Source organism: Bos grunniens, chromosome 8 (genome assembly GCF_055505025.1).
Source record: "Bos grunniens cultivar Pamir isolate PY7600 chromosome 8, Bosgru_T2T1.0, whole genome shotgun sequence".
NCBI classification, from domain to species: Eukaryota; Metazoa; Chordata; class Mammalia; order Artiodactyla; family Bovidae; genus Bos; species Bos grunniens.
The window spans coordinates 23,712,590-23,727,036 of record NC_141172.1 but is presented as its reverse complement, the minus strand read 5'-3'; the positions used below and the strand labels follow the sequence as shown (position 1 = coordinate 23,727,036).

The 14,447-nt window shown below is 43.1% G+C and overlaps 1 protein-coding gene across 4 annotated transcripts; it reads right to left on the bottom strand.

The window, feature by feature from the left end:
• Positions 1–223: 223 nt before the first annotated feature.
• PLIN2 (perilipin 2) lies at positions 224–14,215 on the bottom strand. Of its 4 annotated transcripts, none has more exons than XM_086414956.1 (9): positions 14,164–14,215; positions 13,149–13,203; positions 12,861–13,056; positions 11,099–11,181; positions 9,921–10,319; positions 8,898–9,079; positions 7,623–7,757; positions 6,084–6,374; positions 224–620 (listed from the first exon to the last, which is right to left on the bottom strand). In XM_086414956.1, exons 6-9 carry the CDS (start codon positions 9,045–9,047, stop codon positions 480–482), a joined length of 717 nt encoding a protein of 238 aa, XP_086271082.1. In that variant the 5' UTR covers positions 9,048–9,079; positions 9,921–10,319; positions 11,099–11,181; positions 12,861–13,056; positions 13,149–13,203; positions 14,164–14,215; the 3' UTR covers positions 224–479. The 4 variants fall into 4 exon arrangements, with proteins under 4 accessions (XP_086271082.1, XP_086271080.1, XP_086271079.1 ...); XM_086414954.1 differs by having other exon boundaries at positions 10,034–10,319; XM_086414953.1 differs by lacking the exon at positions 224–620 and having other exon boundaries at positions 5,528–6,374; positions 10,034–10,319.
• Positions 14,216–14,447: the final 232 nt, after the last annotated feature.

Below are 14,447 nucleotides of genomic sequence, written 5' to 3'. Positions count from 1 at the left end.
CATCATGATATGCTTCCTCTCATTTGACCTGTTTTTAGTCATATGCCTACCCCCAGGCCAGGGGGAAACAAAAAAATCCTTGACTAACAGACACACTGAGACAACCCCTTCTCCCCCTACCAAAAGACATAAAGATGCTGTTACCAGATGCAACAGGAATGAATCCGAGAAGGAAAAGAAAACAGCTCAATATATCAGTTTGGAAAAAAAAAAACAACACTGATTCAAGAGCCCATTTTTTATTATAGGCATTTTTATGATTAAACTTTGAAGAATTATATAAAATAATATATAATGCAGAACTAGAATCTGTTACAAAAGATTGGGTCAATCAGGGTTTCATTACAATTAAGACCAAGTAGTCAAAAAAAGAGATTAACCCCTAACAATTAATCCCTAAAGCCACAGGAATGAACACAAGCAAACATGAAGTTTAATGTGACACAAACTGCGTATTCAGCAAATGGAGATTTTTCTTGTTAGTTATTCAACATTTTGCCCTGAGAAGGCTCAGGGCCATTAGCATGAGAATGATTTGGTCCATCCTCCTCTTCCAAAGCTATAATATCTGGAATTTCATCAGTCTCAGATGTGAAGTCTGTGATACTGAAATCAAGTGCCTGTAAAAAAAAAAAATCTTGGATATTAAACCAAACACTAAAGAAATGAGCGGTCAATTCCAGCTGAGCTCTTAGAAACACAAATTAATACATGAACTTTACTTTCTCGGTGGCTATGCTTTCTTGAAGATGTTTATAGTCTTATCCCCACAATTCATTCATATTATAACTAAGAAACGTCTCTTTAAGAGGCAACCAACTAGTGGTAGAACATATGAAATGAAAGCTTTTGAAATTACAAGCTATGAAGCATTTCTGTTTATTCATCTATTATTCTCTTAAGAACAATAATACTCCACTTTTCCATGTTCTGATTTCCAATACTATAAACAGTTTGGAAAATGTCTAGGAACTGAAGAAGCAAAAGGTTTTGAATAGTTGAAACAGCCATCACAAAGCCCTAGCTCTTGTCTAGAGAAGCCTTTTAGGGATAAGAAGTTTGATTAACTCTTACTTTACATACAATTATGATAAGCAAAGTAGTATTTCTTAACTAACAGATGACTAGAAGCAGAAAAGGTATAATAAGTTGCTGCTGCTGCTGCTAAGTCACTTCAGTCGTGTCCGACCCCATAGACGGCAGCCCACCAGGCTCCCCTGTCCCTGGGATTCTCCAGGCAAGAACACTGGAGTGGGTGTATAATAAGTTACTAAAGGCTAAATCTTGATAGCAGAAGAAAAAAAACTAGCTGATTACCTAATGGAGACAAAATAACTAACAACAACAACCACCAAAAAACAGATGGAAGGGAGAATGAGGAGTTAGCACCTAATAGGTACAACCTTTATGCTTGGGATAATGATATAGCTCTAGAAATGGGTAGTGGTGATGGCTGCAGAACACTGCAAATGTACTCAATACCAATGAACTGTATACTTTAGAATAACTAAGATGACCATCTAACTTGATGGTACGTATGCATGTGTGCTAAGTCACTTCGGTTGTGTCTGACTCTGTGCAACCCAATAGACCCTTTAGCCCACCAGGGTCCTCTGTCCATGGAATTCTGCAGGCAAGAATACTAGAGTGGGTTGTTGTGCCCTCTTCCAGGGGATCTTCCGGACCCAGCAATTGAACTCAAGTCTCTTATGTCTTGTGTATTGGCGGGCAGGTTCTTTACCACTAGCACCACCTGGGAAGGCCTATGTTATGTATATTTTGCCACAATATTTTTTAAAATAGTTTTTAAAAATACATGAAGAGAGAATCTTTTTTTTTATTGGGTCTCTTACCTGCCTGACTGTGGCCCCTACTGCACTTTTCCCTAAAAACCCAGGTGCTCAGAGGACAGTCCAGACTGAGGTATAAAGACTTCCACTATTTATTCCTGAGGCTGTCTGGGGAGATCAAACTACACTCCAGATCTTCATGAATTTTCACTTCGCAAAGATTATACCCAACCTGACACCCACAAAAGCCAACAACACTGATACACCGATGACAACACTGATAAATTGATGCAGGGCAGCAGCCAGGCAAGTCAACAATTGCAATTTTATTCTTTTTAGGTTAAAAGATGTACCTTGCTCACCTCTCTCTTCCAATCTATTCCTATTAAATGTATATTTTAATTTCCACTATCAGTAGTTTTAATAAATGTAGAATAGAACAGGAAGCTACAACACAAGAAAATAGAGAGGGATTTTTTGAGTCCTAAGCAAGCAGTTTTCTCCTATCAGAGGCTAGATTGCTAGAATAGAAAAAACAAGCACTTTGACATCAGTAACACATTGGACTAAATCCCTACTCTGCCACTTGTCTCTTTTCAACCTCAGTTTTCTCACCAGTCAAGTGAGGAAAATTCCTAATTGATTGTGTTGCCAAGTGAGGAGTAAGTAAAGATTGTATGGGCCTAGCTTGTAAAAGGTACTCAATAAAGAATAGCTTTAATTCTCTTTAGTTTCTTAAATACCACCCTGTCACACACATAAACCTCCAAAGTCACCTACAGATCAGGAACTACTGGCCTAAGGTAGAGTTCTTTGCAGAAGATTGGAGATTTCACACTTGTGGGTTAGGAAAAAAGCCTCCACCACCACCAAGAACAGGGGCTCTAGTCCATGAGATGTTTTGGGAGAACCATATGAATAATTCACCGTCCATATATCTAGAATGAGTCAGAGTATCTAATTTTCATTATTTTTGACCATCACCAAAACCTATTTGGTGGGCTTGGGAAAGAAAAGGGTGGGGCAGTAAAGAGGTAGCCATAATCTATCAAGTTTATTTGGTGAGTTTAATTGAAAATGTGGTGGTTGGGACTGCCCTGGTGGTCCAGTGGCCAAGACACTGTGCTTCCAATGCAGGGGGCTCAGGTTTGATTCCTGGTCAGGGAACTAAGATCCCACATGACACATGGAGCGCCCCCCATTTTTTTTTTAATTAAAAAAAAAGAATGTAGTGATTGTGCTTGACCACCTTCATAGGGTTTTCAGAAATGTGGCACAAGAGAAATCACTTTGCAGACTTAAAAAATAAATTTCTTTTCACAGACATAAAAAACTATAGTTTGGAAGGAGTATGAGGAGACTCTTGCCCATCTGGCATTCAGAGGCCAAACTCAGAATAATATGCTTACTATAAAACAAATGAGATAATAACAGTCCCTCCCTGCAAAGACATTCAAGAAAACCAAGTGCCTGTCTGTGCCAGGGTTCCAGGGAGTTACATCATTTTTGCAGGTTGTTCACCATACAACCATAAGAGGGCACCACTCACTTATAAACCTCCTTGATTTCTATATTTACTAAGATAATTTTCCAGAAGGTGGCACTGTAGGTGGGGCTACTACAGAAATAAAAACAGCATCTGGAGGAGTTTTACTTGCTGGTAAACGTGTATGTACATGCAGTGCTCATAAACATGACACAGAGTCAGGAAAACAGACTGATTTTAAAATAGAAAATAATTGTGGCTCAGATGTAAAGAGTCTGCCTGCAATGCAGGAGACCCAGGTTTGACCCCTGGGTAGGGAAGGTCCCCTGAAGAAGGAAATGGCAACCCACTCCAGTATTCTTGTCTGGAGAATTCCATGGATGGAGGAGCCTCCGTGGGTCACAAGGAGTCAGACATGACTGCGTGACTAACACACACGCCTGTGTTTCCTTGACATCAGTCTTAGTATTACTTTCTTTGATCTGTCTCCTTAGGCAATGACAACAAAAGCAAAAGTAAACAAATGGGACCAAATCAAACTAAAAAGCTTTTGCATAGTGAAGGAAACTTTCAACAAAATTAAAAAGCAACCTGTTGAATGGGAGAAGATACTGGGTTGGCCAAAACGTTCATTCGGGTTTTTCTTTACCATCTAGGCTTAGACAGTTTTTTTCCCCTCAAAATAATTGTCCTCCTTGGGGGAAAGTCTGTTAAACTAAAACTGCTAGTTTATCTAACAATAAAGCAAGGACACCATGCATTTTGAGACATGTAGACAACAAAATGACACGCATGTAGGCACAAACTTGAGACACAAAGTCAGACAGACAAAACCATGACAGTGTGCTCGTGGTAAAAGCAAAGTCAGTGGTGTTCTTCCAGGAGCTAAGAGAAGTCTGCTTTATATTCTGTCTTGCTCACTTAGAACAGCTTTGAGATCTGTCTCCTTTTCATAGGCAATTCAGTAGGTGCTATTACTCTTACAAAGGGGAACCAGAAAGTATAGTTCAGTATAAGGAAGCCTGTGTACAGCTGTAGTATATGAACTTTCCAATATATGAACTTTCCGACCAATCACAATGAGCCATAAAATACCACCCTTGAAGTTCCCAGGCAAATGATAGCAGGGTCCTGTACAATTTGGACTAAAAAAGAAAAAAAAATTTTAAGAGGAAGAGTCTCTAGAAAAGCCACTCACTAGGGACAGGAAGGTGAGAGCATGGATAGGCTCCACCCTGGAAGCCCATCAATCATGACAGTCCACTTTTCCAGAAACCAGAAGCTCCTTCACTTCAAGTATCTCAGGGAGTCCTTCCAACTGAGCTCACGTTTACTGACTCCTGGAGTTACCTCAGGGGAAAAAAATTAGTTCTCTAACTTAGTAAGATTTGATAGCTCATTCACGTAAGTGCATGTAAAGCTGTATGCTGCTTCCTTGTCTTCATGGGGAGACAAGGGTGAAGCAGGGTAAAAAAAGGAGACAAATTTTGACTTAGACTTCAGTTCTACTGAAGGGCAGGGCAGGCCTTCAGTATTTAGCTCTATTTCACAAGTTCTAAGATTGGCTTTTTTTGAAAAGGTTTGGCATACTGCAGCTTTGTTATGAGGAGGTCTATATTTCCTACATAATCAACCCACACTAAGGGGATTAGAAGCCTGAACACCCTAGGCAGGAGGTAATAGGAACTCCTTTCTACAGGGGGTTCAAAGTCTTCCTTTTTCTAATTATCTTCATGTGGTCTTCTAAAGGTACCTCACCCACCAAGGTTAGTGCCTTTCTACCAAAGTGACAACATGGTACATTAAGTCCAGCTAGGACTGGACACTGAACAATCTCATTCCATACATGTGAGATGGCCCCTTAGCAAGAAATGACGCTACTTTTACATGAGACTGATGCAAACAGTCACTCATGTGCTTCCTCTCGGCTGATTTCTTTTCAGCAAAGCAGTCAAGTACTTATGTACTTATGTACCTCCTTCTACTGGTTTAAAAACATGCTTTCAGGGGTCCAGTAAACAGTCATTAAATGAAAGGAACCACCACCACCCCCTAATACCATTCTTAAAGGAACATTAGCTTTTGTTATCAAACATTCCATTTTTAACATCAGTTTTCCAATGTTTATACCAACTGGCCCCTGCCCCCAGGCCATTTGAATTCATATGTATTAAAAACCCTGTCAAGGAGGCGAAGCAGTTCCAAGAAAGCCACACAAAAAGCACATGTAACACACAGCATAAAACCGATCTATTCTGCAGTGAATTTTATTGAATTCAAAGGAGGCACTTCTTTATGAAAAGATAAAAAACACAGGGTACACAAGCATGCATTGTGAGACAAACCAGAGTTGAGGCCTGCTCAGAGCAGACCCCAATTCATACAACAGCCTACATGAAGGTGTTTTTATTCAGTACAGACAGACAGCAACAGTAAGTAGCAAAAGCATGAGGCCATAAACACCCTGAAACATGTGCGAGTTCTGGACAGGCTCTGACCACTCTATTATTCTTTTTTTTCCAGCCAGGTAAGTAACAGAACTTATGCACTAATGCAGAAACTTTATAGCTCTTATGCCAGTTGGAAATGACTGAAGTGGAGACTTTTTTGCCTCATTAGCTGCCTGCCTACTTCAGACCTGTCTAGCAGGTGTCAGCTCAAGAGGAGCTGTCATCTGGCTGGCTGCCCTCTGCATTGCTGACAGGGACGGGTTTAGGGTGTTTTCTACTCCACCTGCCAGGCCTCCTGGTTGTACCTGGGGCCTGAGCACTCTCAGACTCGGTCACCTGGGGATAAAAGGGACCTACCAGCCAGTTGAGGGGTGTGTTGTTAACAAGATAATCCATCACATCATCTAAAGACTCCTTCATTTTCTGCAGCTGCCCCTTGCTGGAAGCGAGGAGGCCATCAGACAGTTCTTTAAAGGAGGCAGCATTGCGAAACACAGAGTAGATGTCACCAGCCATCACCCCCAAGTGGTTGGCCCGATCTTGAATGTTCTGTGGTAACCCCTGGATGTTGGACAGGAGGGTGTGGCACGTGGTCTGGAGCTGCTGAGTCAGGTTCCGGGCAATAGCAAGAGTACGTGACTCAATGTGCTGAAAGTAAGACAAGTTTAAGAATGAGCAGTGGATTCAACAGTGGTATGTGTGACTTAGTTCACATACATTCAGCTGGGATATGTCCACCACACATGTGGATTCTTTAGCTTTTTAAAATTCTCACAACATCCCTGAGCGTGGCAGTATTCTTTCACATTTCATAGGCAGAACATAGAGCTTCCCAGGTAGCTCTGGTAAAGAATCTGCCTGCAATGCAGGAGACTCTGGTTCAGTTCCTGGGTGGGGAAGATCCCCTGGAGAAGGGATAGGCTACCCACTCTAGTATTCTTGGGCTTCCCTTGTGGTTCAGACGGTAAAGAATCCGCCAGCAATGCAGGAGACCTGGGTTCAATCCCTGGGTTGGAAAGATCCTCTGGAGGAGGGCATGGCAACTCCAGTATTCTTGCCTGGAGAATGCCCATGGACAGAGGAGCCTGGTGGGCTACAGTCCATGGGGTCGCAGAGTTGGACACGACTGAGTGACTAGGTACACCACAGGTAGAACATAAGCTATGCCCCAGATAACAGCTGGAAAATGGCTGAGTTGGGATTTGAACTACTGCCTGAGGCTTCGAAGTTCATGGTCTTAAGCAGAAGAAACGTAACAGGGGAGACCAGACAGAAGGAAAATACCCTCCACATTAGTAGGACAACTGGAATGTTCTTTCTTCAAGTGAGATATGATGTAAACAAATGATTAATGTTACTTTCAAGGGCAAGTGTGTATTAGCTTTTGGAAGATAAAGAACCACTTTCTAGGACTACAATATGGTATTTCTTCTGTCTGGAACATTCACCCCTTTAATGCCCTTTCACCTAGTTTATTCACCCCTTAGGTCTCAACTGACCACTCATCTCTTCCAGCAAACCATCTGATTCACCCATCCTCACTCCAAGGTTGAGTCAGTACCCTTCCTACAAAGCATTCTCATAGCAACTCTATTTATACTATCAAAAAACCCACTATGCAGTAAAGATACCTGTATTCACTTAGCTTGTACCTTTTATGAGGGAAATGCCTGTTTCTCAGGTAGTTGTGTCCTGATTGGGGCAATATACCTATCTGTAAGTTGTTAAAGTTACTGCACAGTTTTGCTTCTATCACATAACAAGCAACGTGTGTATCCTGTATTGTTCAACTTTTGCTAGAGAAGAATATTCTAAGAAGAATAATAAGAACGCTGAGGTGCCTGGTAAGAATTTCGACACACTCTGTAGTGGATGACCCTGTCCCACATGTCTCACCTCAGCACAGTGGGATTCATCTGTATCATCGTAGCCGATGCTTCTCTTCCACTCCAGCCAGGACAGATAGAGCTTATCCTGAGCATCCTGAATTTTCTGGTTGGCATTATGCACATTCTTCCTGGCAAGTTCAATCTAGAACATGTTGGAAGAAGACAAAGAACCAACTATTAATAGATATTCATATTAGCCTGTTCTCAGGTCTATGATGTAAACCAGCCATCATCAATACTTACAGAAGTTCTTGGTATTTAAGGAGATATCTCTGATAGCATTGTGGCTATCTCTGATAGCGTATCAGAGATAGCACTGTTCTGTTCTGCCCTGTGTAAGTTGCTCAATCATGTCGGATTATTTGGACCCGGTGGACTGTAGCCTGCTAGGTTCCTCTGTCCATGGGATTCTTCAGGCAAGAATACTAGAGTGGGTTGCCATTCCCTACTCTGGGGGATACTCCCAAACCAGGGATTGAACCTGGGTCTCCTGCATTACAAACAGATTTTTTTCCATCTGAGCCACCAGAGAAGCCCAAGAGCATTGTTACTTGTTATCAATATGTATAAGTCAGCCAAGCAGCCATAGGACTTAACTGCCTCTTATTTATTAAACCACAATCTCCAATTTCCCTCCGGTTTAACACAGGTACGGCAACTGAAATTTAACATGTGTGTAATATACAATTATGAAAGAGAAAGGAACTTAAACTTCCTCTTCCCTGTTGCCAGCCACCTACTTCCCCTTCCAAGAGTAAACTGGTTTCTAATGGCTGAACAATGCATACTGTTCTGTAACTTGGCAATCCTTCAAGGCTACTCAGTAGTCTTTTGTGATGTGTCAATGTAATCAGTCTATTAGTTAATGTGCATTATTTATACTCTTTTGCAACTCTGAATGAATATACATTTCTAGGAGAAAAGCTGCTCCAGGCACAGGTGTGTCTCTAACTTTCCTCTTTCCCTTAAATCCTCCAGAAGTAAAAAAACACAAGTATACCTCTCCTCTACACCATCACCCACAGAATCTAGCTTTGCAAACGCCACCAGACAGGAAAGGAAATCAGTAATCTGACCACTCAGCGTAAGATTAACACCGCTTCATGTATTCAGCTAATTATATACTTCCTTTTCTGTGAGTTTTCTATGTGCTCTTGGCCCATTTTTCTACTGGATTGTTCATAATGTAAGATTAAAATTCTTGGATTTTATGATTACGTTTATCCTAACCCTGGAGATAAATGAACTCACTTCCGCTACCTTTGAATGAAGTTGTACTCACCAGGTTGAAGGCGGAATGGAGCTGAGAAATGGTCTCCTGGCCTTTTCGCTTAGCTTCTTCAACCCTACAAAGGGCCTGCTGGTAGGCCCGTGAGCGCAGCTTGGTGGACAGAGATCCCAGTCTAACATAGTAACTCGGCTTCTGAACCATATCGAATCCTTCCACTTTTTTGGCTTCTTTTTCTGAAGTTATAAAAAAGGGGGGGGAAAAAGGAAGCCTTAGGGATCACAGCTCTAAGTGCTCTAAGTAACAAGGCTTAAACTCTTAACTTGGATCTTGTCTTTGTTGATTCCACCCACCCATCTGGTAATTATGCACCCCTTTGCCCAAGATGGCTCCTATCTGCTATTGGGCTTAGCAACCCAGAACACATCACTGTGACACGTCATTGACACAGGTCTCTTCCCACCAGAGTGTCTTCCCTGGCACACAGTAAGCACTGAATATTTAATAATCCCATATAGTAGCCCACAAAGGGCAATTCATTTGTAGAAAGTATTTCCTTAGGTTAATTTCTCTGGAAGTTTCAAAAATTACTATGTACAAAAGAATCCGCCTGCAATGCAAGAGACCCGGGTTTGATCCCTGGGTTGGGAAGATCCCCTGGAGAAGGGAAGGGCAACCCACTCCAGTATTCTTGCCTGGAGAATCCCATCGACAAAGGAGCCTAATGGGCTACAGCCCATGGGGTCACAAAGCATTGGACACAACTGAGTAACTGAGAACCCACACATGCGGACAGCGGGTGTGGGATGGGGGAATGGAGACTGACTGTCAACAGGCATGAAAGATCATGAGCTTTACTCTTTGGGGGTGACAGAACTTTTACCTTTGGGGGTGATAAAAATATTCTACAACTGGATTGTGGTGAGGCTCATGCAACCAAACATGTAGGAGGAAAACAGGTTGAATTTTTTTGGTATATAAAGTATATCTCAATGAAGCTATTTAGAAAAATTGCTTTAAGATATAAAAACTGGAAGAAGCTCCTTGGTGGCCTAGTAGTCAGGGTTCTGGACTTACACTGCCATGGCCCGGGTTCAATTCTTGGTCAGGGAACTGAAATCCCATAAGCAGCATGGCGTGGCAAAAAAGGAAAGAAACAACACATTATTTCAAGGCAAAAATCCAGTTACCTAGTTCATCCTTGGTAAGAGGGAGGTACTGGTCTACCAGCAGCTCTGATTTGGTGAGTGCATTTTCTACTCCACTGCTCATCAGCTGCATCACCCGACTTCGTAGGACTGTGTTAATGCTGCCACTGACCACGGACTTGGTCTTCTCCACACTACCAGTCACAGCTCCCTTGGTCCTGTCCACCACCCCCGTGATTGTGCTGGCCACAGAATCCTTGGCCCCGGTCACAGTAGTCGTCACAGCATCTTTTGCCCCAGTCATAGCCCCTTTGGCATTGGCCACAACCTATGGGGAAAAAAAGCAGGCCATCTGGCTGGTGAGAAACATGGGCACAGATACCTATAGAAAGGTCTTCACTAAGGCAGCACAGCTGAAGAGTTAAAGGATGAATCTGGCCCTTTTACTTTCTAGTTGTGGGTCTTGGACAAGTAACTGAGAGTGGATGAGCCTCAATTCCCTTAACAGGTATAAATGCCCTACCTGCCACCACTCAAAGGTTGTCGGGAGACCAAAAGCGGGAACTGGATAAAAAACTTGTCGAGGTTTTTTCTTTGTTTTAAACTAGATGAACCTGTAGTGAGGCACAAGTGGAACTCTAGAGAAAAATGGCATTTTCCACTGAGATGCTTCTACTGAGCCCCTCATACATGCCTGTAAGCAGAGACAGAGGTACCAGGCACACTACCCCAGGCCGACACACAGAAGTACCAGTTCTCCATTCTACTGGCTGTGCTCTCAGATACCAAGTAAGAAAAGCTTCTATTCACCACCTCTGCATTTATCCAATACCACACAGGACTCAGTGATTTAAGGAAGCAATTTCACCTGCAGAGATGAAGCCACAAATTTAACAGAGATTAGACTAAAGTCTGGCCCAAAGGTGGATAGCTCATCTCTGCTTCTTAAGACAACCTAACAACAGTTCAGGAAGTACGAGAGTGGTCATTACTCAAGGTTGGAACAAATAAGTACTGCCTGTTTGTGGCCTGCAACAATCTGTATTAAACAGATAAAACTTAAAAAATGTGAGGTGGCAAGCCTCAGCACTCTTGTCCCAAGCTCACCTGGTTTGTTGGCTGATTCAGAATAGGCAGCTTCTCCTCAATCCTGTCTAGCCCCTTACAGGCATAGGTATTGGCAACAGCAACTAGAAGAATCACAAGTGGTGAAAATGTTAACAGTCTGGTAAGAGTGAACACATAACTTGAACCTTTATTCTTACTGTGGAAAAACAGCAAAAAATATTTATTTTAGTTTACCACACAATGCTTTGTCTGGTTTCTCAAGTTCAGAAAAGAGATCCTTGCCAGGTTTCCAGCAGCTTCCTTCTACTGACAGGGAAATAAGGATGTGTGTGTGTGGTGGGGGTGGGGGAGCAGCAAGCTGAGGCAGTGACAAGCCAAGAAGGTAGGTGGCCAGGAAGCCTCTTCCTCATCAGTTGTCCCCTAAGGTTAAGAGAAGCCAGGCTTCGCCCGAATCCTCATTCAGGGAATGAGGTATCTAAAAACCCTCAGAATTAGCATTTCCATGCTAGTCTAATCTCTACCTACACTTAATTCAGTAAGTGGCAGTATATTTGGGGTTATCACCAGGAAACTGTGCTAACAGCACCCTGGATCTCCCTAACAAGACCCAGATTTTAGTCCAAGCTCCCCCACCAACTCCCAACATTTGGGGAGTAGCAGAGTTGGAAAGCTACTAAAAGGCTCCCCATGATCCTAAAAGTCCATGATGTAAAAATTTGACAGAATGATTTAATCCCTTATTCCAAAGCAGATAATAAATGTTGAGAAACTGAAAATTCCACTCCTAAGTATATATATGAAAGAACATATGTCCACACAAAAACCTGTGTACAAGTGTTCGCATTAGCATTCATTGCTCATGATAGGCAAAAGTTAGAAGCAACCCGAACATCAACTGATACATGAAAATGATATATCCACACAACAGAATATTAAATTATTCCATATTAAAAAGAAATGAAATACTGAGATGATGCTACAATTTGAATGAAATTTGGAAACATTATGCTAAGTGAAAACTAGCCAGTCACAAAAGACCACGTGTTTTATGATTCCATTTATATTACATGTCCAGGATATGCAAATCTATAGAGAAAATAGATTAGTAGTTGCCTAAGGTTGGGGAAGGGGGCGGGGGTGGTGGAGTGATTGAGAATGAGTATAAGGTTTCTTTTTTTAAAAAATATGGTAAAATATACAAAACAAACTTCACCATTTTAACTATTTTTAGGTGTACAATTCACTGGGACTCACAATATTGTTCATTCATAATATTGTGCAACCATTACCGCTCTCATTTCCAGGACTTCTTCCTCATCCCAAACAGAAAGTGGTATGAAGTTTCTTTCTGGAGAGATGACAGTGTTCTAAGATTGATCACGGTGATGCCTGAACAACACGGTGAATATACTAAAAGCCACTGAATGGTACACTTTAAGTGGGCAATTTGTATAGTGATTTCTTTTTAAAGCAGTTCATGTATACTGTGTAGTCCCAAGGAAGTCAGTTATTTCAGTTTACTCACTGATTCCCTGTTTGATCTCACTTGCCAACAGAGAAACATCTCTGGGGAATTTCTTTTAATATCATATTTGCCATTGCTCTGAAGCAGGCCTTCTATAACAATGAGCATCACCTGGCAGTTCTCAGAAAAGGCAGTTATGTGTCTCAGGAAAGGCTGAGGATTCCCTGACTGATGAAAGCTCAGGCCGTAAGGCTAGCCTTCATTATTCAAACCAGCTTTGCGCTCACTCTCAATGACTATATGGGACTAAATTTTGAGGCCAAAATGAAAACTCACTTTGTGGCTCTAACTTTTGGATGATTGGCAGCGCGCTGGTCACAGCCACAGAAGTGATGGTCTTCATGCCCTTCTCTGCCATCTCACATAGAGACTTCAAGTAAGGATACTGATCCTTTGTACTGATGTAAGCCGAGGAGACCAGATCATACGTGGAGCTCACCAAGGGGAGGTTGGCCACCCTGGTCACCACACTCTGCAACCAAGAGGGAGGGAGGAGTTAATGTCTACAAAACAGGGCTGGTGGGGAAAGGAATCAAGAATCATCCGTCTATTTATAAATCATACCAGTTGTGGTTCAACTGCAACAGATGCCATCTTTCTTGCTGGAGAAAGAAGAAATCTGCAGAAGAGAAGCTTATTTCAGAACACTGTGACAAGATTCCCAGATTAATTCTCCAACCCCAGGTTTCAAGTGAGCAAAATTCAAGATACAGTCAGTGGAGTCTGCACTGCTCCCACCCTCTGACTCTCAGAGGTCTCCCCTGGGCAGACAAGTCCTAAAAGAAGGCTTCAGAGCTCATGGGTACAATATACCAACTTGAAGTGTTCAATTCAATGCTTTCCCCACCGGGACATTAGAGACACCTTTTGAAGAAAAAGATCTATCCACAAAAATGCTAACCAGGTAACATCCATGTAAAAACTAGAGAGATATTTCAAGAAGAAGATATCTTGGGCAGTCAGGCCGATCAAGATGGAGCACTTTGGGATGGGGGTGGGGGAAGTCAAACTTTTCTTGTCAAAGAACCGAAACTAGTTCAAGGGACATTAAGCACAGAGGGTAAGGAGGTGCTCCGAGGATCGAGAAACTTTTCAGGGAGTTTTAAAATGTCACTTTAGTGTCCCCAACGGCCCACACCTACACAGAACAGCCTCACTGGTAAGCAGCAGGGCTGGGAAGGCAAGAACCAACCCCTTCGGAGCCACTCTGCGGCCGAGGGTCCCAATTTTACAAGAAATGAGAACCACGCCGAAGGCGGAACAGTTATCAATAGCCCGTCCGCGTACCCCACAAAATTCAGCTTTAAGACGATTTTCTCACGCGTTTCCTTTTAACTAATGTCCTCTGGGGTCGATTGGAAACTGCTAGCCCCAACCCAACCAAGGAGCTACAAACGCACCAAGGCAGCGAGCAGAAAAGCAAGCCTCGATCAAGAACAAAAGCGAGGGTGGAAACGCAGGCCCCAGACACCGCCCCTTCCCAGCAGCCGGGGCCCCGAAACCGCCGCGAGGCCGCGAGCGTCCGGCCCGAAGCCCGCGTTGGCCGAGCCACAGGGACCGCAGAGGGGCGCGCACCCACCAGCCAGCAGACGCCCAAGCGCGAAGATCCGGTGAGTCTGTGAGGCGTTCACAGCTCACCGACCGGCGCGCCGGAATATATACCCGCCCCGCCCCTGGCCGCCCCCGTGCCACGTGACCCCCGGCCTTCTGCCCGGGCGTAGGGGGCGGCCCTGCCTGGATCAAGAGTGCTGGGGATCCCGGTGCAAATATGTGGCGGGTGCCCACGCTGGCTTTGTAGTTTCGCAAAAGGAAGTGGGGCCCCGGTGGCTCAGCATTAAAGAATCTGCGTGTAATTCAGAAGAT